Source organism: Ranitomeya variabilis, chromosome 4 (genome assembly GCF_051348905.1).
Source record: "Ranitomeya variabilis isolate aRanVar5 chromosome 4, aRanVar5.hap1, whole genome shotgun sequence".
NCBI lineage: Eukaryota > Metazoa > Chordata > Amphibia > Anura > Dendrobatidae > Ranitomeya > Ranitomeya variabilis.
In genome coordinates this window covers 525,293,486-525,320,713 of record NC_135235.1, presented here as the reverse complement: position 1 = coordinate 525,320,713, position 27,228 = coordinate 525,293,486, and the positions used below count along the sequence as shown (strand labels likewise).

At 42.1% G+C, this 27,228-nt stretch overlaps 1 protein-coding gene across 17 annotated transcripts in view; it reads left to right on the top strand.

Moving 5' to 3' along the window:
- Positions 1-27,228, top strand: part of SRCIN1 (SRC kinase signaling inhibitor 1) — a 608,732-nt gene that overhangs the window by 503,376 nt on the left and 78,128 nt on the right. For 13 of the 17 annotated variants that reach the window (XM_077252278.1, XM_077252285.1, XM_077252277.1 and 10 more), the window contains 5 exons: positions 12,819-13,014; positions 13,125-13,323; positions 15,802-15,964; positions 19,123-19,955; positions 23,471-23,563. In XM_077252278.1, coding sequence (XP_077108393.1) covers positions 12,819-13,014; positions 13,125-13,323; positions 15,802-15,964; positions 19,123-19,955; positions 23,471-23,563 — 1,484 coding nt within the window. The remainder of the gene's footprint in view (positions 1-12,818; positions 13,015-13,124; positions 13,324-15,801; positions 15,965-19,122; positions 19,956-23,470; positions 23,564-27,228) is intronic. The other 4 variants (XM_077252294.1, XM_077252281.1, XM_077252283.1 and 1 more) reach the window with 1 other exon arrangement.

Genomic DNA, 27,228 nt, shown 5'->3' with positions numbered 1-27,228 from the left:
GGCTGACGCAACACTGGGGCGGAAGAAAAGCGGCGCTTGAGCTCCCGAAAGGCCTCCACAGCATCAGGGGACCAATCAGCAACATCAGCACCCTTCTTAGTCAAATCAGTCAATGGTTTTACAACATCAGAAAAACCAGCAATAAATCGACGATAAAAGTTAGCAAAGCCCAAAAATTTCTGAAGACTCTTAAGAGAAGAGGGTTGCGTCCAATCACCAATAGCCTGAACCTTGACAGGATCCATCTCGATGGAAGAGGGGGAAAAAAATGTATCCCAAGAAGGAAATCTTCTGAACCCCAAAAACACACTTAGAACCCTTCACACACAAGGAATTAGACCGCAAAACCTGAAAAACCCTCCTGACCTGCTGGACATGAGAGTCCCAGTCATCCGAAAAAATCAGAATATCATCCAGATACACAATCATAAATTTATCCAAATAATCGCGGAAAATGTCATGCATAAAGGACTGGAAGACTGAAGGGGCATTTGAAAGACCAAAAGGCATCACCAAATACTCAAAATGGCCCTCGGGTGTATTAAATGCGGTTTTCCACTCATCCCCCTGCTTGATTCGCACCAAATTATACGCCCCACGGAGATCAATCTTAGAGAACCACTTGGCCCCCTTTATACGAGCAAACAAATCAGTAAGCAGTGGTAACGGATATTGATATTTAACAGTGATTTTATTCAAAAGTCGATAATCAATACACGGCCTCAAAGAGCCGTCTTTCTTAGACACAAAGAAAAAACCGGCTCCTAAGGGAGATGACGAAGGACGAATATGTCCCTTTTCCAAGGACTCCTTTATATATTCTCGCATAGCAGCGTGTTCAGGCACAGACAGATTAAATAAACGACCCTTAGGGTATTTACTACCCGGAATCAAGTCTATGGCACAATCGCACTCCCGGTGCGGAGGTAGTGAACCAACCTTGGGTTCTTCAAAAACGTCACGAAAGTCAGACAAGAATTCAGGAATCTCAGAGGGAATAGATGATGAAATGGAAACCAAAGGTACGTCCCCATGAGTTCCTTTACATCCCCAGCTTAACACAGACATAGCTCTCCAGTCGAGGACTGGGTTATGAGATTGCAGCCATGGCAATCCCAGCACCAAAACATCATGTAGATTATACAGCACCAGAAAGCGAATAACCTCCTGGTGATCCGGATTAACACGCATAGTCACTTGTGTCCAGTATTGTGGTTTATTACTAGCCAATGGGGCGGAGTCAATCCCTTTCAGAGGTATCGGAGCCTCCAATGGCTCCAAATCATACCCACAGCGTTTGGCAAAGGACCAATCCATAAGACTCAAAGCAGCGCCAGAGTCGACATAGGCGGCCGCGGTAATAGATGACAAAGAACAAATCAGGGTCACAGATAGAATAAACTTAGACTGTAAAGTGCTAATTGAAACAGACTTGTCAGGCTTCTTAGTACGCTTAAAGCATGCTGATATAACATGAGTTGAATCACCACAATAGAAGCACAACCCATTTTTTCGTCTAAAATTCTGCCGCTCGCTTCTGGACAGAATTCTATCACATTGCATATTTTCTGGCGTTTTCTCAGTAGACACCGCCAAATGGTGCACAGGTTTGCGCTCCCGCAGACGCCTATCGATCTGAATAGCCATCGTCATGGACTCATTCAGACTCGCAGGCACAGGGAACCCCACCATAACATCCTTAATGGCATCAGAGAGACCTTCTCTGAAAATCGCCGCCAGGGCGCACTCATTCCACTGAGTAAGCACAGACCATTTGCGGAATTTTTGGCAGTATATTTCAGCTTCATCTTGCCCCTGAGACAAGGACATCAAGGCCTTTTCCGCCTGAAGCTCTAAATGAGGTTCCTCATAAAGCAACCCCAAGGCCAGAAAAAACGCATCCACATTGAGCAACGCAGGATCCCCTGGTGCCAATGCAAAAGCCCAGTCTTGAGGGTCGCCCCGGAGCAAGGAAATTACAATCCTGACCTGCTGTGCAGGGTCTCCGGCAGAGCGAGACTTCAGGGACAAAAACAATTTGCAATTATTTTTAAAATTTTGAAAGTGAGATCTATTCCCCGAGAAGAATTCAGGCAAAGGAATTCTAGGCTCAGACATAGGTGCATGAACAAAAAAATCTTGCAAATTTTGTACCTTTGTGGCGAGATTATTCAAACCTGTAGCTACACTCTGAAGATCCATTTGAAACAGGTGAACACAGAGCCATTCAAGGATTAGAAGGAGAGGAAGAGAGGAAGGCTGCAGTATAGGCAGACTAGCAAGTGATTCAATTAAGAGCACACTCAGAACTAGAGGGAAAAAAAAAAAAAAAAAATTGTAGCAGACTTCTTTTTTCTCTCCTTTCTCAGCCAGTAATTTAACCCTTTTTTTGGGCCGGTCAAACTGTCATGATTCTCAATGGCGAGAGAACATAGCCCAGCATATATGAGAACTAGCTCTTGGAAGATGGAAACTATACTGACCATGAACTAAACCTGCCGCACAACTAGAAGTGGCCGGGTAGCATGCCTACGTTTTTTTATCCCTAGATGCCCAGCGCCAGCCGGAGAACTACCTAATCCTAGCAGAGGAAAAGACAGTCCTGGCTCACCTCTAGAGAAATTTTCCCAAAAGGCAGACAGAGGCCCCCACATATATTGGCGGTGATTTAAGATGAAATGACAAACGTAGTATGAAAATAGGTTTAGCAAAATCGAGGTCCGCTTACTAGATAGCATGAAGACAGAAAGGGCACTTTCATGGTCAGCAGAAAACCCTATCAAAACACCATCCAGAAATTACTTTAAGACTCTAGCATTAACTCATAACACCAGAGTGGCAATTTCCGCTCACAAGAGCTTTCCAGACACAGTAACGAAACAGCAGCTGTGAACAGGAAAAAAATGCAAAAACACACAAGGACAAAAGTCCAACTTAGCTGGGAGTTGTCTAGTAGCAGGAACATGCACAGAAAGGCTACTGATTACATTGTTGACCGGCATGAAACTGACAGAGGAGCAAGGTTATATAGCGACTCCCACATCCTGATAGGAGCAGGTGAACAGAGGGGATGATGTACACAAGTTAAATTCCACAAGTGGCCACAGGGGGAGCCCAGAATCCAATTTCACAACAGCTGCCCCCTCATAGAGTATAATGCAACCCCCTCAAAGTATAATGCAGCCCCCTCATAGTATAATGGAAAGCCCCCCTACACATAGTATATTACTGCCCTCCACATACAGTATAATGCAGCCCCCACACATAGTATAATGCAGCCCCCCCCGATTATGTCTTGCCCTGTTTTCTTGTGTTTTTGGGGGGTGCCTCACTACATGCACTCATAATTGTCTTATATGATATGCATTATGCACTTTATTAATAAATACCTTTCTGTGTGCATGTCTGAGATTCACCCACACACTTATTTTGTGTGCACTCCTTTGCCTTTCATGGTTTAACATTGCTGCCCGCTTGTTCTCTTTTAATGTAGATGAAATTTTGATATGGACTTAAATTGTCATTTGTTATGTGATTTGGTTATAAGTATTTTTTGTAACAATAAAGACATTTTTATAACTTTACAAGAATTGTTTGTGATGTTTAAACCACAACCAGATTTACTTTGTAGTATATCTATTGATACGGATCTAGAAACTCTCTGTAGTTTTCATGTATTTTCCATAGATTATAATGCAGCCCCCCTCATAGTATAATGCAGCCCCCTCAGAGTACAATGCAGCCCATATTGAGTATAATGCAACCCACCCAAAGAGTATAATGCAGCCCTCTCATAGAATAAAATGCAGCCCCCTCATAGAATATAATGCAACCCCCCTCATAGAATATAATGCTGCCCCCTCATTGAGTATAATGCAGCCCCCTCAAAGTATAATGCAGCCCCCTCATAATATAATGGAAAGCCCCCCTACACACAGTATATTACTGCCCTCCACATACAGTATAATGCAGCCCCCACACACAGTATAATGCAGCCCCCCAACAACCAGTATAATGAAGCCCCCACACACAGTATGAAGCACTCCCCTACACAAACACAATACAGTATAATGCAGCTCCATACATACACACATAGTATAATTCAGCCCCCCACACACAGTATAATGCATACCCCCACACAGTATAATGCAGCCACACTCCACACTCAGATTAAAGCAGGCCACCCACACACAGTATAATTCAGCCCCCCACATGCACAGTATAATGCAGCCCCCCACACACACAGTATAATGCAGTCCCCCAACAACCAGTATAATGAAGCCCCCACACACACAGTATGTGAGCAGTCCCCTACACAAACACAGTATAGTATAATGCATACATAGTATAATGCATCCCCCACACACAGTATAATGTAGCCCCCACACAGTATAATGCAGCCACACTCCACACAGTTTAATGTCACCCCTCCACACACAGTGTAATGCAGCCCCCCCACACATAGTATAATGCAGCCCCCGACACAGTTTAATTCAGCACTCCACACACAGTATAATTCAGCCCCCCACATGCACAGTATAATGCAGCCCCACCACACAGTTTAATGTCACCCCTCCACACACAGTGTAATGCAGCCCCCCACACACATAGTATAATGCAGCCCCCGACACAGTATAATGCAGCCTCACACTCACACACACACACACAGCATAATACAGCACACACACAAAGTATAATGCAGCCCCCCCCACACACACAGTATAATGCAGTCCCACAGTATTATAAAGATTAAATCGATTCAATATTTATCTATACACATTCCAAAGCTGCTCTGGCTCCTGCAGCGCTTCTCAACAGCTCCACTGCTGGCAAAGCATGGCGCACGATGAAGTTACATCATTGCGCACCTGCTGCGTCAGAGGCAGAGGGGGAGAGATGGGAGAGGGAGCATTATCTGATACTCTCTCCTCCATCATTGCTTTCAACTGTATTGATGCTAAAAAGTTGAATGTGTGATGCGGAATGAGGGGGCCACGCCGTGCCCCCCATACGCACTGGCCTCATAGCGGCCATCTGGTGTGCTGTCAGCGGCAAACCATTACCTGGGGAACCCTGGTGGAGTGGAGGCTCTAGGCAGATGTCTACTTTGCCAGCCCTGATTCTATGATCAGCTCTGTTATCATGCTATGAAGACCCCCATGCACCAACATGTAAATATCAAAGGGTTTATCTGGGACTTTAGAAAAAAAGTGCCTAAGCACTAACAGGCTTGAAGTTGCTAACAGAGGCAACTGCCTGATGGTTGTACCCGGCGTCGATCATTGACCGCATATGCTGGATATTTAGCTGCTCCATGTCAACACAGCAGCAAGAAGTATTGTTTCTCCTTGCGGAGATCAACATGCTAAGCATGCCGAGATGAGGAAACTTAAAGCCGCAATGTTCCTCTGGGTAATATGCTAATTATGCAAATTGTCTCTTCAGAGAGGAAGAGAGCTAGAACTCTAGTGCCACCTATTGGAAGGTAGCAATCCTACAAGTCAATGTTGACCATTTAATGAGCCTTGTCACATGACTTAGGATAATAGCCAAACCAGAATCTCAATTTGCAGACACTGTGTTTCGGGGTACTGCCCCTCCTCAGTGCAAAGCGGATATCTGGTTTGGCTGTGTGAGAGGCGTCAGACCGTTATCCAAGAAGTATCGATTCTCCTTGCGGAGAAGCATGCCGAGATGAGAAGCCTTAAATCCACAATGCTCCTCTGGGTAATATGCTAATTGTCTGCAAATTAAGATTCTAGTTTGGCTATTATCCTAAGTCATGTGACAAGGCTCGTTAAAGGGTCAACTTTGACTTGTAGGATGGCTACCTTCCAATAGGTGGCACTAGAGTTCTATCTCGCTTCCTCTCTGAAGAGACAATTTGCATAATTAGCATATTACGCAGAGGAGCATTGTGGCTTTAAGTCTCCTCATCTCGGCATGCTTAGCATGTCGATCTCCGCAAGGAGAAACGATACTTCTTGGATAACGGTCTGACATCTCTCACACAGCCAAACCAGATCTCCGCTTTGCATTGAGGAGGGGCAGTACCCTGAAACACAGTGTCTGCAAATTGAGATTCTGGTTTGGCTATTATCCTAAGTCATGTGTCAAGGCTCGTTAAAGGGTCAACATTGACTTGTAGGATGGCTACCTTCCAATAGGTGGCACTAGAGTTCTAGCTCTCTTCCTCTCTGAAGGGACAATTTGCATAATTAACACAGCAGCAGTTTCTCTTCCTGTTGACAGGGCGGGACTACTGGAATCATTCTAATTGACAACTGTCTTCCCCCAATTAGGCAGCCTAGAGTCGGGTGTCAATCAGCATGACACCAGTAGTCCTGCCCTGTTCACAGGAAAAGAAACTTCTGCTCTGTTGACGTGACATCAGTAGAAGTCTGTGACCGCTCTGTGCTGCTGGAGAATGGTGCCGGGCAAAACAGGCAGGCAGGTAACTACCTTCCTGTTAGTGCACATTTTTCTTTTTTTGTTTAAGTTCCCGATATCCCTTGAATATCAGTGAAATACTGAGTCACAGTCAATACATTGAAAGCTATTAATGGGCATCTCATTTATATAAATAAAAATTGCCCGTGTTAAAATCTAGCTATCTCGGAAACACTCATAAAATCAGAGGCAGGGGCCTGCAGCAATGAGGAGAAGCAGGATGCTGCTGAGAAATGTAGTTTTAGCAGACATAAATAAGATCACACATTCAGTTTTGTGAAACTGGATATGCTGAGGGGCAGAAAGACATGATAAAAGACACATAGCACCAGAAGCAAACTTTTTTTTATTGTTATTATATATTAACAATCATTATGCATATACTGTGCTTCGTAAAAATAATACTGCCATTGTGGGAATAACCCTTTAAGGGACACCTATCACCAGGTCAAAAGTGACAAATTTTTGCTTTCATTTTATTCCCACTGCTTCCCTGAGTATTGTGGGATTTTTTTTATCCTGTCATATGGTTCCAGAGATATGAGCCTTTTTATTTGGAGCTAATTTTTATGTTCTTTATGAAGAGAGCGGTGCTCACAGGGAATAATACAAAGCAGCCTAAAGACATGATGACCATAGAGAATCTTGTGAGCCACGCTCATTTGTAAAAACCTTAAAAATTAGCGCTAAATAAAAAGTCCCATTTCTCTGGAATGGCAGATTTAAACATAAAAAACTAAAATGTGAATACTCCGGGGAGCAGCGGGAATAAAATAAGAGCAAATACTGGACACTGTTGAACTGTTGACAGATTTTCTTAAAGGGAACCTATCACCCCGTTTTTTTCGGTATGAGATAAAAATACTGTTAAATAGGGCCTGAGCTGTGCATTACAATAGTGTAGTTTGTGGACCCCGATTCCCCACCTATGCTGCCGAAATACGTTACCAAAGTAGTCATTTTCGCCTGTCAATCAGGCTGGTCAGGTCGGATGGGCGTGGCTTCTTCCCCCAGATATTGCGTAGTTTTCCGTTGGTGGCGTAGTGGTGTGCGCATGTCCAAGGTCCCCAATCCTGCACGGGGGGGTGAAAATAGCAGCGATGTCCGTTATTCCATTGGTGGTCGGTGGGCGCGGCCATCTTCCTTTGGCCGCGCGTGCGCAGAAGCGGCGCTCTGCTGGCCGCGGCTTCAGGAAAATGGCCGCGGGATGCCGCGCGTGCGCAGATGGAGATCGCGGCGGCCATTTTCCTGAAGCCGCGGCCAGCAGAGCGCCGCTTCTGCGCACGCGCGGCCAAAGGAAGATGGCCGCGCCCACCGACCACCAATGGAATAACGGACATCGCTGCTATTTTCACCCCCCCGTGCAGGATTGGGGACGTTGGACATGCGCACACCACTACGCCACCAACGGAAAACTACGCAATATCTGGGGGAAGAAGCCACGCCCATCCGACCTGACCAGCCTGATTGACAGGCGAAAATGACTACTTTGGTAACGTATTTCGGCAGCATAGGTGGGGAATCGGGGTCCACAAACTACACTATTGTAATGCACAGCTCAGGCCATATTTAACAGTATTTTTATCTCATACCGAAAAAAACGGGGTGATAGGTTCCCTTTAAAGGTGACATTTCAACTGATTTTATATGATACACTATTTTACACGATTGAACAAATTATTTCAGTATTTTTTACACAGGTTTTATAAAATATCATTGGTCCATATTGATCAACATGCAAAGTTTCTGTTATGACAGATATATCAGCTGCACTAACCCGACTGATATGAAAGTGATATGCACTGAATAATGGCAAAAACGTACTTGATCAATCCGGCTGCATATATAAACCAGAATGATGTTATCAAAAATACAGCTCAACCCAATCAGCAAAGAAACATGGCTATGTTGACTAAAGAATATAAATCTTGGGACACAGTTCTAAAAAGGGGAAGAAAACCACATGGCTTAGGAAAAAAGCATAATCCATTTGTGTTCGGTCTTCTGGACAACTTGAGCTCTTTTTGGCACTGGCTCTTTTTCACCTGAAGGCTTCAGGATGTGTCTTCTCTTCATGGCACATTTTCTGTTATCTTCATCCATTTGATCCACCTTGGGATTTGAAGACATCTTCCCTGCTGATCCGGATGTTATCTTTCTTTTCTTCCTCCCTTGGCTCCTCTTCTTAGATGTCTTCTTTTCTTCATCTGATGAGATCAAGATGACATCTGTCCTCCTCTTCCTCTTACTTCGTCGTCCACTATCTTCATTCATCTCCATATTCGCATTCAGTTTAGGGTTGGCAGACATCTCCTCCACCTTCGCAAGTCAACTCCAACTGTCACTCTCAACTGCCAACTTCCAATCAAATTGCCCTGGCTGCACAGGTGGCACTGGTCATGTGACTAATAACTGACCAATAGCATTCCTCCATATTCTATATAGGCATACAGCACTGCTCAAATGTTTGGATACACCTGTTCATGCAATGGTTTTCCTTGTTCTGAATGCAATGCGTACATTTTAGGTTCATAATAAGGGCAGAACAACCACAAAGGAACACGCATCAGAACAAGCAGTAAAGAAACATGTGTAAAACAAACTAGAATATTAGTTAAAACTTACTCTGATGACAGCGTTTAATTCCTTTGGTATTATTTCAAGCAGCTTCATCAGGTAGTCACCTGGAATGGTTTCCAATGAACAAGTATGCCTCATCAAGATTTAATTTGTGGAATCACTGGCTTTTAGAAAGTTTTTTAGGCCATTAGTTGTTTCACTCAACTTGGTGAAATAACAGTCCATCATTACTTTAAGACACGAAGGTCAGTCAGTGTGGAAAATTGCTAGAACCTTGACGGTATCCTCAAGTGTAGTCATGCAAACCGTCAATCAGTATGATGAAATTGTCGCATATGAGGACTGCCCCAGGAAAGGAAGACCAAGAATTACCTCTGCTACAGATGAAAGGTTATTCAGAGTTACCATTGTCAGAAACTGCAAATTGACAAGACCTCAGATTACAGCCCTCATAAATAATGTCCAGGCATGAAGTACCAGATACATTTCAACAGCAACTATCCAGAAGTAGAATTTTATGATCAAATACTGGGGACTGCAACAAGTGGTACTGAGGACCAGAATTAAGTGGAAGAGACTTGTTCGAGCTAAGCAACACAAGGATTGGACATTAGGCTCAATGGAAGTCTGTACTCTGGTGTGAGTCAAAATGTTTTTGTGAGAGGGGAAAAAAAAGTTGATAGTTTCTTCATATGTGGTGCCCACTGTGAAGTATGGAGGAGGAGATGTGATGGTGTACGAGCCTTTTTGCTGGTGACACTGTTGGTGATTTATTCATTATTCAAAGCACAGTTACCCAGCATGGCTACCACAGCATTCTGCAGTTATATGCCATCCTCTTAGTTTGCCATCCCATCTGATCACAGAATTGACTCAAAACACACCTCCAGGCTATGTAGGGGTTACGTGACTAGGGGAGGGATGGCCTGCCAAATCAGCTGATATGGCCTCCAAGATCATCAGACTCCAATTGAGATGGTTTAGGATTAGTTAAACCTCATAGTAAGGAAAAGCAGCCAACAAGTGTTTGGCATCTCTAGGAACTCCTTCAAGAATGTTTGAAACCATTCGACCTCATGAAGTTGCTTGCTAAGTTGTGTAAAGCTGTTAGAGTAAAAGGCAGTTATGTTGAAAAATCTAAGGCTTATTACAAACTATTGGTTGTTTCATATGCGTCTCTTTACTCCTTGTTTCCTTAAGTGTTCCTTTGTGGTTTGGCAGCCTTCAATATATATACCACAATGTATATTATGCAAATGATAGAGTGTGCACATAAACTTTATCCCCATTTTTCCACATTGATAGAATACACATGCATGCCCCTATACCTAATACCTATCTGTGAGGAGGGAATGTAGACATGGCTATAAATGTCACAGTGAAAATACCTGTAATGGGAAAAGAGGTAACAACCAAGACTGTCAGGAGTGATGTCTCCACACCCCGATGCGCGTTTCACCGCAGGCTTCTTCTGATTGTGTATTAGATAAAAGGGCATGCATTTATATTCTATCAATTCGGTAAAATTGGGATTTTTTATGTGCGCACTCTATAATTTGCATAATATACATTGTGGTGTGTTGGGCATTATTCTTTGTTATATAGTTCCTTGGGAATTCCGATAGGCAGCAGTCGACATTGTGCTTCTTTACTGAGAGATGAAAGATTGATACCTTCAGATCTATGTATATACATTCAAAATAGGAATTCTCCTGGTATGATACTGGTTTGTCGCAACTAATATTTTATTAGTTTTTTTTATTTTGCTACTTTCTTTCCATTGGTAGATGACCAGTAACAAATGTAGTAATATTGTCCCTCTATTAACCACAATTGAGTGTTTTATATATGATAAATACCACCAAGATAGTATATATACTATTACTACTATTAGTCAGGATTTTATAAAGTCTCCTCCATGAGGTACTCTGATTTTTTATTTTTGTTTCTGATTTTATTATAATTAATACATATGTGATTTTATTACAATGTATCTCTTCAATACTCTGGAAGAAAATTTCAATTGGAGTTTTGGTTTATTGACATCTTGAACATTGCATAGACCAGTGAGAAAAAGTATTGATGAATGTAGCCTCATGTTTAGTGATGTTTCTGGTTTTTAAGAAACCTGATGAGTGGAGTGAATTTGTAAGTTTCTATGTTACTTTGTAAAAGTATACCACAAGCAAAACGTAGGCAATTTTTCATTTTTATGATTCCTTTTTTTCCTTCTTTTCTCTTTTCTTTTGCTAAGAGTCCTACCTGTTTTTATTTTTCCATTGACATAGCCGTATGACAGCTTGTTTTTTACAGGACGGGCTGTAGTTCTCATAGATACTATTTACTTTTCCATAAAATGTGCTGAAAATGGTAAAACAAATCCAAATTAAGTGAAATGTTAAAAATAACCGCAATTCTGGCAATGTTTTTTGGGTTTCGTTGTGCTCTAAAAATGACCTTGCACTTTGATGATTGATGGTAATATCATTATGTAATACGTTAATTTAAAGTATGTTTATTTTGATGTTAAAATCCGCTGTGACTCACCCTTGAAGCCAAAGGACCCCCTACACATCAGACTAAAGTCAGCCGAACCAGCTTGGCAGGACTGGATGACAGTCTAGGGTGCATGGAGGCCTCCTGAGTCTCTTCCAACAGATGATGTTGAGGTAGCGGTGGATCTGGCTCTTCAGATTTCCAACAGCTGATCCTTTTGTTCTCCAGGAGGTAATCCGCCACCAGATGAGTCTGGCAGCGGCTCTCTTATAGAGAACACTGGAGCACTGCCAGGCTTTACTGTGTATTAGTAAGTCAGTATAGATAGGTGTCAATTAAATGATCGTTCGCCTGTATCCATCTGATGCGTATGGGGGCTTAGTTAGCATTTAATAGATGCTATATATGTCTGTAACCCTCACAATCTGTACTATTTTATGGATATTTTCCTACGACCCTCATTCTATTCCCTGATTCAATACATTACTTTAGCAATATTGTATACAAGGTAGATGAGAATACCTTCCACAGTTTTTTTGCCTAGTTTAGAAATGCAGAAGTGCTCCTTGTAGCCTACAGCACATTGCTCGTCTCTGAAATGTATTGAAATATTTACGATTTTTCTGTAGATGATGGTCTAGCAAGTTCGCCTTAATGTGGGAACCTTGGGGCTTGTATGTTCGCTGACACACACGGCCTAATGACGTTTACTGTAGCAGAACATAAATACCGTAGTAACTTCTTGGCTTACAAGGGGAGAGGAAGATGTAACTATTAATAAATCGCAACCCTTACAGCAGATTGTGTATGTGATATTGCTATAGTCGTCGGATTATCTGTGCCTCTTGCAGCCTGACTACCGCCTGCTCTTGTAGTTGCACCTCTTGTATGTGCACCCAGGATTCAGGTGAAGAGAAATAAACGGTAAAGAGATTGCACAGTAAGAATAATAAAAAATGGCGAATTATTGGATTTTTCTACTGACTTGTACACATTGAGACACATTCATGTGCCAACTATGCCTGCAATAAAAGTTCTTCACATCAACAAATCCATAAATCTTATAGAACAGTTCTCTGTGCTGTTGTACCTATTAGTTGTACCTGTGGTCATTCTACTTTAAAATACCACAGTTTTGAGATTTTGAAGGTACAAACTCAAAACCCAACGTCACCGTTCCTGGTTATTATTAAAGGTTAAGTGCATACTATGAAAACTATTACTTGTTTATGTTGAAAATGTGGAAATTGTCATTGGTTCCTCAGCAATTTCCATATCTCTTTGGTTTTCAGACTAGGAGCTCGCGTCACTCCCAAAGTTCCCAGCCAGGCCTTGCAGATCAAGCAGCCAAATTGTCCTTTGCTTCGGCTGAATCCCTGGAGACCATGTCTGAAGCTGAGTTGCCACTTGGTTTTAACAGGATGAACCGTTTTAGGCAAAGCCTGCCACTATCTCGATCCACCAGCCAAACCAAACTACGCTCACCAGGTTCGTAAATTATACCTGTGCTCCGTACGGTGTTAATGACCTTTGGTGGAGGTTGTGTGCGAGGCTACCTCGTTGTAGATTTAATGCAGTGAATATCACTCTGCTTCCAGGTGTCTTGTTCCTGCAGTATGGTGATGAGACAAGACGGGTGCACATTACTCATGAGATCACCAGCATGGACACATTACATGCTCTGATAGTGCACATGTTCCAGCAGAAGCTCACCATGGGAATGCTGAAATCACATAACACGGCTATACTAATCAAAGACGAGTCCCGGAACGTCTTCTATGAACTAGAAGATGTCAGGTATGGATCAGGTGTGGCTATAGACCAAGAAGTGACCATTTGGTAAGAGGTTGTCTAAGAATTGAATGATGCCACAGTGTGATGTCCAGTGGAAAGTGGGTGAATGCATGTTTATATCTTCCATAAGAGCTGAATATATCTTAAAGAGAAGCTTTTAGCCATTTCATGATGTCTGATCCTTGGACAACATGAAACATGAAGTCCAGACATACAGTCCAGTCCCTTATTAGATAAACCTATGTTTTGATCTAAATATCAAAAGACTGACTGTCACTTCCAAACAGAAAGACAAAAGTGAACAGGTGCAAGCTAAAACAGTCACTCTGTATGCAACTAACAAACTCTGAAATTCAAAAAAAACTCTGAAATGTATGCAAAAATTGAATATATGAATATATATGCTCCAGCAGTCATGTTCCAATTTTTTATATTAAATGTTTACATACTATAGCATTTCAGAGTGCTGCTCTAATTTGTTACTTTTTACTCTAAATCACTACCGCATTTAATATAAAATATAGATTAAAGGGGTATTTAATATAGATTAGATTATAGGGGTATTTTCATTTCGTACATTTGTGTCATATCTACTGGCTATGCAATAAATGTATAGTAGATGCAGTTCCCAATAAATAAATTTGCCTCTATCTCAAGGACGGGGCCTTGATGCATTCCACTGTCAGTGCAAAGGTGGTCTATTTTCATATAGGGAGAAACATGTCAATTGAGCCAGGTTGGGAGAAGCTGGAAGGAGCCACCAACAGGACTCTTTCCCTATGTCTGGGCTCATTTTTCAAACTGTGTTTTCTTGGAAATTCTGCAATGTTCCAGAGTAAAAAAAATAGCACTCTATAATGAGGAAACGGTTCTGGATTTTTTTTGCCACCGACTGTCAGGTTCCCTTTCAAAGAGGTTATCACATAAACAACACTTACTTCTTTCCATAGTTAGGACGTGTGATCATTGCTCCTGGTCATAGGTGACGTGCTGTTTATGGGACAACCACTTGAAAAGTACATAGACATATCAACAATTCTGCAGCTCCTTGTGGATTTGCTGTAAATGTTATCTTTTGCATTGCAGCCCTTTTATTTCAGTGAGAACAGAGTCATATCTAATTTTCTCTGTGGTGACATTGAATACTTGTTGCCTGGTTCCACCACAGTTTACAGTGGGGATTTAACCGACTGGATACCCTCATTTTATGGTCTGGGAACCCAGATAAAGGATTACCAAAGCAAAAAAACCTTAATTAGATGCATTATAATAATTTTTATTGTATAGCGCCAACATATTTCGTATCCCTATGAAATCAGAGAGTGTACAAACTATATCTGACATTACATAATAATACATTATTCAACAATTCAAACAAGAGGAATGAGAGCACTGATTACAAGCTGGTCATCTAAGGAAGTAGTGATAAGACAAGAGGTAAAAAGTGTTGATTTTATACAAGTATCCAGACATTTTTTATTTAAAAAAATATGGAAGTACACATAAAATGTTGCAGAGCAATTGTATTAGGTTGCGTAGAGTGTGGGCTATACTATTAATTTAAAACATCAAGTTTTGAGGAGAAATGTTTGAAGGAGATGAGAGTGTGAGTAAGATTAAGGAATGTTATGTCCTGCTTATAAACTTGTTTGAGGTCACATTTAAAACTGTGGATATTGGGAATTAATCTAGTAGTCTGAGATACCACGTTCAAGAGAACTGGTACAGAGGAAGTTAGTCCTAGGTCATTGGCAGTTAGTGAGCAACCATTGTAGTGACTGGCACAGAGTGGAGGCATCTGTGTAGAGGCTGGACAGAAATATAAGCCTAGATGCTGCATTCAGCATGCAGAGGAGAGGAATACGTTTAGAGAATGGAAGACAGGTCAGTAATGTCTACTAGAATGCAACAAAAGTCCTGGATGTTTTCACAGGAAGGCAAGAACAGATTTTGTAGATGTTTTTCTGAAGTGCAGATGGCATGGATCTGCAACAGATTAAAATTAGATTATAATGGACAAATCTGAATCAAACTTAACCCCAAGACAGCGGGCATGCTGCCTAAGAGTTAGCAAAGTTCCACATAAGGAAATTAAAATGTCAAGTTTAGATAGGGAAATAGATTGCAGAAATGCAAGAAGTTCAGTTTTTGACAGATTCAGTATAGAGATAAATGTTATTGAGCCTCAGACATTTACCGTTGATTGGATCCTGATTGAACTGAACAGAACGTGGATTGAGGACTTTATCAGGTACAGATTCTACTGCAAAGACTGAAGAACAGCAAGATGAATGTGCCATGTATTCAGTGACCAAGTAACTAATTAATTTACAGACTATATATATATATATATATATATATATATATATATATATATATATATATATATATATATATATACAGTAGTAGTGGAGTTTCTTCTGGGTGATTAGTTTGATTTTATTAACTAACATCTTATTTGTTTTTTTATTCTTTTCTCAGAGACATTCAGGACAGAAGTATTATAAAGATCTACCGGAAGGAGCCCATTTACTCCTCGTTTCCTGCACCTCACATCACCAACGGGGACGTGAGAGTAAGCGGAAAAGACCGCTGGTCAGACTGCTGTCACCGGCTTTGGCTGGGTCTGGGCTGGGGGCTGGAAGTAGGTGGCAGCGATTGCTCCCAGCCCAGAAGCATGTGTGTCCTTGTGTGGAATGGGAGCCGTGCATGTGCATGACTGTTGTTTGTGTGTACAACCAGATTGCTTCTCTATGTGGAATTAAAGATGGTGTGTATACTGTTAGGTGAGGTTTGTTGTTTAGCACTATACTATAAATGGCTGTTACTTGTTTCTGTATTACCGAATGTATTATGAAACTTTCATTAACAAGAGGGGTTTCCACAACATTTGACAATATCCATAGGCAATGCCAGTAAGATCTGGTTGGAATAGGACCAGTAGCTGAAACCCTTTACCAATTGCTAAATCAACGGGTATTTCTTTTGCTCATTTGGTCTATTTGACTGATCTGGTCTTGTGCATAAAGTCTGGCTAATCTAACCTAGAGCTTAAAGGGTATCGTGATCACAAAAGCATCATGGATTCTTTGTTTTAGTGACCAACACGGATCATAAAATTGCATTGTTCTGCTTGTTCCATACATTTTCCACCAGATTTACATTGGATCGGAAACATTCGTTATGTTACTATAGTCATGAATGCTCCTTGTCGGGCATGCCAGCTTTGTAATATGTGCGAGATCTACCCTCCATTATAAGAAATTATTACCTATGTTCCAGCTCATGTTTATTCTAGTTGTTTTAGACATGGAATAAAAAGCAGTTACGGCGGTTAAGTTGTGTTATGCTCAAGACTTGCGGTGTACTTGCATTAAGTAAGGCCGCCTTTTGCTATCCAGAGTAATTTCAGCATCCGGTATATGGCATTGTGTATACAGCGAGCAAGTAATAGGAGTCTCACTCTGCATACATTAGCAGTCACTTTCCTGAGATGTTTGTCTGTGCTAATGAGTCATCTTGGAGAGCGCTCCTGTCGTTCTCCCCCCATGTTCCTATTCCTATCGGTGGAGACTGAAGGTGTAATCCTGCATACAAATGTCTGCAGCTTCTTCACTTCACAGGGATTTCCCTTCTTCTGCTTAATGTGCATTTCATTACTGTCAGGGGTACAGGGGAGACAGATAGGTGACGGGTAATATGCTTCTGATTTTAATTAATTAATGTGTGGTGAGAATAACAGCAGCAGGCTGTGTACAGAGTGATTTATGGAAATAGATTTAGACATGAATTGCAGAACGGGCCTTATTGAGGATTCTTCATCTTCCTAGCCTGGCCTGTAATAAAAGCTGCTGTGTATATTTTGCGCAGCCATATATAATTTTACCACTCCAGCATTTTTTTCCCTATCAGTTACCAGTAATGTGTTTGCACTATGTACATTAAAATACTACCAGTTGCTGTCTTCTGCTGTTTCCAGCATGGCTCCTGTCCTCTCCTGTGTGATGTGACCACAGATGTGATTAGCCAGGCCACTAAGCATTTTTGTGTGGGCCAGAAGTCACTTTTTTAATGTAGCTTTATGAGACTCAGACAAGGCTTTCATAGACTTACATAGAGAAAGGAAGTAATGGTCGGCGGTGTGGGCTGGCAAGAAAAAGAAGCAGTGACATGATGTGGAGAGGACAAGAGCAGTGTTGGAAACGGCAGAAGACGGTGACCGGTAAGTATTTTACTACATACACTGAACACTCAAAGTCAATAGTGATACCTAACATAGGGTAAAATAAAAATAACGCTGGATCACAACTTTAAATTGAAAAGAAAAATGACAAGAGGAAGTATAACATTATTGTGCCCCCTAACCCATTGACGCCCCTTGAGAGTGCCACATTAACATTAACATCGGCTTAAAAAGTAATGATACTCCCTGAGTGCCGCCTTCAAAATTAATAATGCTACTGTCTTTGTGCCACTTTTTGTTCACATGATCCTGTTGTCCTCCTCCTCCTCTTTGCACACAGAGTGGGCCTGCATAGGCCGTACCATGCAGTGCTGTCATTGCGCCAACTCCACTGGGATGCTGATGTCTTGTAAGGTATTGTCTACGTCAGCCTGCGGCCTACAGGGTGAAGGTTGGGGGACGACGGAGCTTGTGGCTCCCTGGTCTATCGTAGGATCCAACAGTTTCAGCATTATAACTTATATTGTTAACTATAACATTCACAAGCAAGGAACTAGGGGTCTGGGCATGTGCATTGCTTTGGAGACTTAGTCCTAGTGATGCCAGTGCAGTTCAGATTTTTTTTATATTTCACCCCCAAGATTTTTGTGCCCAGATCAGCTGCCCTTGTCCCACCTTCACACACTCACACTTCACAATTGGGTGTACAGATATATGATACTGTATGTCTTCATGCACAGTGACAATAGACAATACTGTGTGGTACAGTAATCTGTACCTGCAGATTCTGTGCCATCATATGTATGTTTGTGAGCAGGTTTGTAGATGGTAAAAGAGGTACGTGGAGTTATTATTTCTGTATGTAAGCGGATGTTGTATAACGTATGTGCTGCACTGCAGTTTCGTGTGTATGTGCATGTACGTCTGTCTCTGCTGGGCGTCTGGTTTGGTTGGATATCTTCTGAACTATGTTTGGCATGTGTGCAGGGCTAGATCAAAGTGTATGGAAGCATTTGGGCAGATGTTTGGGGATACCTTTCCTAATATTATAAAGAAATTGAAATATAATGCTAACCAAAGTATGCGGTCATAAAGTGCCATATAATAACAAGATGCAATGCTGGTGTACGGTGTCTTCATAGTAGTGCCATATAGTGATCATATAATAGTGCTATAATTCAATGCCCAAATATAGTATCACAGTATAGTGCCCACACAATATCACAGATGGCACCATGTGGTAAGATCATGTGGTACAATCCACCAGACGTTCATAGAGGACACAAATGGAGCATGTTAGAGGATCCCCACAACATCATTGCTGTAATCTGACCCTGCATGTGTGCACATATATAGTGAAATTAATAGAAATGTGGCGACTAGTGGCTGTTGGATGAATGATGCGTGCTCTGTTTCATATGTCTTGTATATATGTATTATATCTATTCACTGACCAGCATGAGCATATTCGCTTTGGTCACAATGTACATACCTGTGTCTAGAATAGAAAATATATTGTACTGGTAGATTTTCATCCTTCATGATTTGCATGATATTTAATTCTTGTATTTAAAATATTTTAGTTGTCATGACCATGTTCTGCATCTCTTCTTTCGCAGCGTGAAATGATGTATGGGTCCAGAGATTCTTCCCCTACTCGACGCCTCAATAGTATGTCACCTGCCCCTCATATGGCCTCTGGGTCTCCTCCTCCAGTACTTCAGTCCTCCTCCCCAGCACGCTCCCGCATGTCTTACAGTGGTGGACGACCACCTTCCTATGCTGGAAGTCCCGTGCATCATGGGGACAGAATGTCTGGCCTTCCTCCAGCTCAAGGAGTCTCTCCTAGTCCTAGCGCTATCTTGGAGAGACGAGATGTGAAGCCTGATGAAGATCTGACCAACAAGAATGTTGTGCTGGTGAAGAATGAAGGACTCTATTCAGATCCGTATGCAATGGTCCATGAAGGAAGACTTAGCATTACATCTACTCAGTCCCTAGCTGGACTTGGGGACCCTTTCGCATACCCAGGAGGGTTATATAAGCGTGGATCAGTGCGTTCCCTGAGCACTTATTCTGCAGCTGCTCTACAGACAGATCTAGAAGATGGAATGTACAAACCTAATTCCCAGATATATGGAGACACCTATGGTCCTGGAATGGGTTTTCGTCTGCCACCGTCCTCCCCACAAAAGGTGTCAGATGGAAGGATGGTCGAAGTCAACCAGAGTCAGGGTCCTCACAGTCCTTATTCAGGGCCTTCCAGTCGCTCCTCTCCTGTTCGCCAGACATTTCGCAAGGATTCTTCTTCTTCTGTTTTTATGGACAGCCCTGTGGGTAAACAAAGGAATCCCAGCTCTTCCTCGGGCAACAATGAAATATTCCCTGGGCCAGGTGAACGTCCTTTGTCTGGTTTCAGCTCTCCAGTGCCGACCAAAGAAGTTGAGACAAGGTAAGACCAATGACCTGTTACTTTTTTGTATTGCAAACAAATGTGGCGTGAATCAGTAGAATGATGGTATCAGTCGTGACTGATACTGGTGATCATACACACTAGGGTGCAAATATATCTGGAGGATCAAGATAATCTGTACTAATTTTTGTGCACTGTGTGTTAGTAATAAATATCTGGTCACCAACCAAATTGTTTGCGTACATTGCCAACACTGAATAATTAAATACCACAGCTGGATAATTACATATATATATGCATGCATATGCACAAAATTCGCATTGGTTAATAAATCATAGCTCAGTATAGTCTTTTAAGCTGACATAGTTTAAAAAAAACATAAAAACGTTTTTTTTTAGAGAAACCTCCTTAAGGGACAATGCAGTAAGAACTTTGCAACAGTTTTTTTCACCTAAAATGGCTGCAAAGATCATATAGCGATATCCAGTTGATTGCATGTGGTTATTTAGTGGTAAAGTCACAGATACATGGTTAGGTATTCATGCACCAGTTACATACCACTGATCAATAAAGCCAAGATATTTGTGTGTCAAATACCTCCAAATACAAGTTGTGTTCTGTATTATTCAGTGTTGGCAATGTATGCAAACAATTTGGTTGGTGACCCAGGTGTCTTTATGGAGGCCTTGGTTGGTAAAAACTTTCCAAATTGACATGGCAATGTAGGGCACTAAACAGGAGAGATGTCTGCACCTGAGTCTGTATATACCAGAGGGCCAAATGTACAGTAGATGCTCAGGCTGCAACAATGTAAATGTTAGTGTCATGGAGATCATTTAGTTACTACACCAATAAAATCCTTAAAAGCATAATATAGCAATATTTACATGGCTTCTCTGCAATCGGCGTGATACGCAATAAGATGGATTCTCATAATTAACACATTTCAGGGTATTAATAAATCAACATGGCTTATGCCAAGATAGCCGTCCCATAATGAGATGTTCATTGCTGAAGTCTTCTAGTGCTGCTATCTTATTCATAACTGCATCATTTATTAATTAACCTGATTAATGTGTCTGTGCTGACGTTTCTTCATTATTACGATCTGAGTCTCTGTAGGAGAGTTATACGTGCAAAGATCTCATTTTGGAATGTAGATATTTTCATCCACAGTAGAAAGGAGTTTTTGTGATTTTATTACCTTTGGGTATGTGCACACAATGTCTTTTTCAGAGCTAAAAAAAAACCCCAAAAAGGAATGAAGCGCCCTCAAGGGCAGCGTGGTACTCGGTACCGGGTCCTTCAGTTCACAGGGGGATGTCACGGTGGCTGACCCAGTCCGTGGCCCTGGGACGTCCGTGTAAAAGGGAAAGGTCTTTAAAGGGATTGTTCGTGACACCACCTGTGGTGTTGGGTCATGGTGACCGACGCTGCTTTAAGGGGTCCGCTGGGGTGATGTTATGGCAGCTAGATGGTATACCTTCCCACAGGTGAAGTATGTCTCCAGGGCTTCCCAGTGTGTAGATGGTGGATGGTGTGAGGCGCAGTGAAGAACGAGGACACAAGGTTGCAGTCTCTTTACCTTTACTGAAGATTCCAGCATCCACAGTCCAGAGCACCAGATCACAGGGCAGGCAGAGTCTGGCCGGTTTGGAGGCAAGTCCAGAGTTCCCTTGTCCAGGTAGAAATCAGTAGCCTTCCTCTAGCGCTGCGGTGTTGTATTCCCTTACTGCTAAGCTTCTCATAAGGTCCTCACAGATGTTATAGATGTTATGTCTCTCTCTCTGTCCCCCGGATAGGATAGGACAAACCCGTATGACCGGTGGCTTGAGGCGTTTTACAGGGACTCTATCATGCCCCAGCCTCTAAGGGGTGCCACCTTGCCTCCAGGGTGTAGGGCGGGCAGGTAACGTGAAATTAGCTGTCCTGCCGGTCTCTGGAGCAAGGCATAAAGGATCGTTGCTCCCTCGGTGTTCCGGCTACCGGGATCCTGCACCTCAGAAGGAGGCAGCCTGTGTAGGGATGTTCCCCCTCTGGTATCCACTCGTTTGCTACGACTTCTTTCACCCTCTCTTCAATACAGTTCTCTTCGATGTCTCTTTCTGGAAGCTGCAGCTCTTAGGGCATGCACAGCTCCGTGTCCTTCTTCCTCGATCTCTGACAGGATCCCACACCTGTCAGGGACCAACTACCTGAGCAAAGCTCAGCCAGCAACTAACTTTCCCTACAGGTCACCAGTTTTACCTAAGTGTGGGGAGTGACCTAATAAATAGGAGCAGAGCTCCCCGTGGTGGACTGGAGTGTGAAATGTGTTGCATGTTTGTGATACCTGGATGCAGTTGTCCTTCTTTGCCTCCAAATGTAGCATCACCCTCCCCTAGAGGAGAATTACATTACTGCAACGACCAGGACCCTGGGGCGCTACAGGAACATATGCAACAACTTGCTGTAAATATGTTCCATCTTGTCACTTCTTTATACTGCTTCAGACTTCGAAACTCGTGAAGCCGTTAAAATAAGTGAGCAGTCCATTCTTATATATGAAATAAAGCTGCTGCAATAATGAAGCGGTAGATGTCACAAAAGATGCTATAGGAACACTGCTGTTGTTTTCCTAAAAGACATGTCCCCGATTCATCTTTGCCTCTTATTTGTCAAATTTTGTGTGTTTTGCGCCTTTTTTTTGTCTGCGCCCAATACATTATTCTATTTGCTCCTTTTTTTAAGTCTATTTTATACAGTATGTACTCACTTGTTTTTTTTGTTTTCAGCATTGTTGGCAGACTCCAGCCATTCCATATGTTTTAGCCTGGTTCATCAATTGTGACCTTTTCAAAATTAGCAACATTTGGCGCAACTTCACCTCAGTTTTCCTTTGGTATACTTCTGTGTTCAGCAATATTTTGTGGCAAAAAGTCACAAAAACAGTTCAAGAAAGGAAGAAGGCAAATTTTTTACTTTGCGCCGAATTCATGAATGACGTGCAACGCTTTGATAAATTTGGTGCTAAAAACGGCAACTAATGCCACAATACATAAAAGGAAATTGACATTAAGGGTATGTTTCCACGGTCAGTACTCGGCAGCGCTTTGGACGCATCACATGTCCGCTCCATCCAAAGTGCTGCCGGCTTTTGAATGCAGGTGATTCCGCATGTGTTCACTGAACAGTGCGGAATCACCATGCCCAATACATTGCACAGGTGCACGTATAAATTGGCATTCCTGCGGTCTGGAAAGACGCACCGCATGTCCGTCTCCGCAGGTGAGCAGCGGGCGCCGGTGCACGCATAGTGGACATGGGATTTCTTGAAATCCCATCCACTGTGCTGTAAAATCTGTCTGCTGCGGGTTAGACGCTGGGAATGTACACAGCATCCAACCAGCAGCGTTTACTGACCGTGGGAACATACCCTAAAAAAAACCTGCAGATGATGAATTGTTGTTATGGTGCGCACTTACCATTTGAATACAAGATTTGGTGTTGAACTAGAAGTCATGTCCACTGGATATAAAATGTAGCATTAATATTCCTAGTGCTGTGTTTTGCAGGGAACGGATGGAAGCCATGGAGAAACAGATTGCTAGCCTGACGGGACTGGTCCAGAGTGCTCTCATGCAAAGTTCCCACAGCGAAAATCCTAGGTATATAGAGGGAAGACATTGTCATGGGATGAACATTGCACTGTGGCCTGTGATGGTCATACATGTACCAGTCACTTATACTGTAAACCAAACAATACAGGTCCTTCTCAAAAAATTAGCATATAGTGTTAAATTTCATTATTTACCATAATGTAATGATTACAATTAAACTTTCATATATTATAGATTCATTATCCACCAACTGAAATTTGTCAGGTCTTTTATTGTTTTAATACTGATGATTTTGGCCTACAACTCCTGATAACCCAAAAAACCTGTCTCAATAAATTAGCATATTTCACCCGTCCAATCAAATAAAAGTGTTTTTTAATAACAAACAAAAAAAACATCAAATAATAATGTTCAGTTATGCACTCAATACTTGGTCGGGAATCCTTTGGCAGAAATGACTGCTTCAATGCGGCGTGGCATGGAGGCAATCAGCCTGTGACACTGCTGAGATGTTATGGAGGCCCAGGATGCTTCAATAGTGGCCTTAAGCTCATCCAGAGTGTTGGGCCTTGCGTCTCTCAACTTTCTCTTCACAATATCCCACAGATTCTCTATGGGGTTCAGGTCAGGAGAGTTGGCAGGCCAATTGAGCACAGTAATACCATGGTCAGTAAACCATTTACCAGTGGTTTTGGCACTGTGAGCAGGTGCCAGGTCGTGCTGAAAAATGAAATCTTCATCTCCATAAAGCATTTCAGCCGATGGAAGCATGAAGTGCTCCAAAATCTCCTGATAGCTAGCTGCATTGACCCTGCCCTTGATGAAACACAGTGGACCAACACCAGCAGCTGACATGGCACCCCACAACTCCTGATAACCCAAAAAACCTGTCTCAATAAATTAGCATATCAAGAAAAGGTTCTCTAAATGACCTATTACCCTAATCTTCTGAATCAACTAATTAACTCTAAACACATGCAAAAGATACCTGAGGCTTTTAAAAACTCCCTGCCTGGTTCATTACTCAAAACCCCCATCATGAGTAAGACTAGCGACCTGACAGATGTCAAGAAGGCCATCATTGACACCCTCAAGCAAGAGGGTAAGACCCAGAAAGAAATTTCTCAACAAATAGGCTGTTCCCAGAGTGCTGTATCAAGGCACCTCAATGGTAAGTCTGTTGGAAGGAAACAATGTGGCAGAAAACGCTGTACAACGAGAAGAGGTGACCGGACCCTGAGGAAGATTGTGGAGAAGGACCGATTCCAGACCTTGGGGAACCTGAGGAAGCAGTGGACTGAGTCTGGTGTGGAAACATCCAGAGCCACCGTGCACAGGCGTGTGCAGGAAATGGGCTACAGGTGCCGCATTCCCCAGGTAAAGCCACTTTTGAACCATAAACAGCGGCAGAAGCGCCTGACCTGGGCTACAGAGAAGCAGCACTGGACTGTTGCTAAGTGGTCCCAAGTACTTTTTTCTGATGAAAGCAAATTTTGCATGTCATTCGGAAATCAAGGTGCCAGAGTCTGGAGGAAGACTGGGGAGAAGGAAATGCCAAAATGCCTGAAGTCCAGTGTCAAGTACCCACAGTCAGTGATGGTGTGGGGTGCCATGTCAGCTGCTGGTGTTGGTCCACTGTGTTTCATCAAGGGCAGGGTCAATGCAGCTAGCTATCAGGAGATTTTGGAGCACTTCATGCTTCCATCGGCTGAAATGCTTTATGGAGATGAAGATTTAATTTTTCAGCACGACCTGGCACCTGCTCACAGTGCCAAAACCACTGGTAAATGGTTTACTGACCATGGTATTACTGTGCTCAATTGGCCTGCCAACTCTCCTGACCTGAACCCCATAGAGAATCTGTGGGATATTGTGAAGAGAAAGTTGAGAGACGCAAGACCCAACACTCTGGATGAGCTTAAGGCCGCTATTGAAGCATCCTGGGCCTCCATAACATCTCAGCAGTGTCACAGGCTGATTGCCTCCATGCCACGCCGCATTGAAGCAGTCATTTCTGCCAAAGGATTCCCGACCAAGTATTGAGTGCATAACTGAACATTATTATTTGATGGTTTTTTTGTTTGTTATTAAAAAACACTTTTATTTGATTGGACGGGTGAAATATGCTAATTTATTGAGACAGGTTTTTTGGGTTATCAGGAGTTGTAGGCCAAAATCATCAGTATTAAAACAATAAAAGACCTGACAAATTTCAGTTGGTGGATAATGAATCTATAATATATGAAAGTTTAATTGTAATCATTACATTATGGTAAATAATGAAATTTAACACTATATGCTAATTTTTTGAGAAGGACCTGTAGGTCACCTTATATTAGAGCCTCAGTTGGCAACCAGGTAGAGCTTTGTAAGGTCCGGATCCCTGATGCCTTAGTTAATAATAACTATGGTGGTAATTACTATGCCATATTCTCCTGGAGAACTCTTGCTTTGTTTCTGATGGCTATGTTCTGCATTAGACTTTACAAATATCTTTTTTTACAGATATCTGTCATTTAATTTTTGAAGTGTCCACCAAATTATTAGCTAGAAGTTAACCTTTTGCCTCATTCTTCTTCCCACTGACAGATCTGCCATTGCTGTACAATTGCCATTAGAAAAAGTGTTTTTATTGAGGGTTGATACTTAATCCTCGTTGTTCACACACCCACACACCAAGTTTTGTGAGTGAATACAGAATTATTTGTCAGATTTCTGTAGACATAGAAGACCATCATTATGGAGCAGGGATTAACCGGCACCAGCTGGCAACATTATTTTTTACGCATTCATTTTTCTCTACAAAAAACACACTAATCTGTTGTAAATTATCACTTTGGCTATTTACAGTGATTGTCATAAAGTTCTCAGATTATTGGTTGCATGAATGAAAACTCATTCTGTGTAAATGGGCCTTAAAGTGCACGCAATATTAAAAATACATTTCTAACAATTAGAGTCAGGAGCATTTTTATAATATGCTCCAAATGAACAATTTGGGCACTTTTTTCTACTGTGAGTAAAAAAATGTCCGGCTTTTGTGATTTTTATTTGAAGGCTGGATGCTCGTGTCCATATTATTCTAATATTACCATTTTACAATTGCTGCTAATGTATGCATATTAATATTGTAAGCTGTACACACCTCATTTATAATCTTAAAGGGGTTGTCCTGAGAGCATAAATTATCACCTGAGAACAGGAGAGGTAATAACGTATAGATCAGTTGGTGTCCAACCACTGGGATCCACACCATTTGGCAGAACAGGGCACTTTTATCCAAAAAGGGGTCCTTTTATTTAGAAGAGAGCGGCTGCACACATGCCTGAAAGCTGCTCCATTCATTCCCTATGGGACTACTGAGGTCCATGGGTCCTTGCTCAGCTTTTTCTGGTAGCCCCATTGGAAATGAATGGACTGGTAGTCGAGCATACATTCTGCATATTAACAGGGATAAAAGTCCCCCACTCTGCCAATTGTTCCCAATTGTTGGACCTCCAGAGATCTATAAGTTATCATCACCTATCCTGTGGTTGAGTGATCGGTTATCTTCTATGAAAACCCTTTAATAATTTATTATAGCTTTCAAATGTGCCTGTAAAAAATGCATTCTGTACCGAGAACATTTTGTGTTGCCTTTTTCTGACCTTAGGGGGTTGGATCTGTATACAACCACTATCTGATCACATATAGTCCAGATTTATAAGGCTACC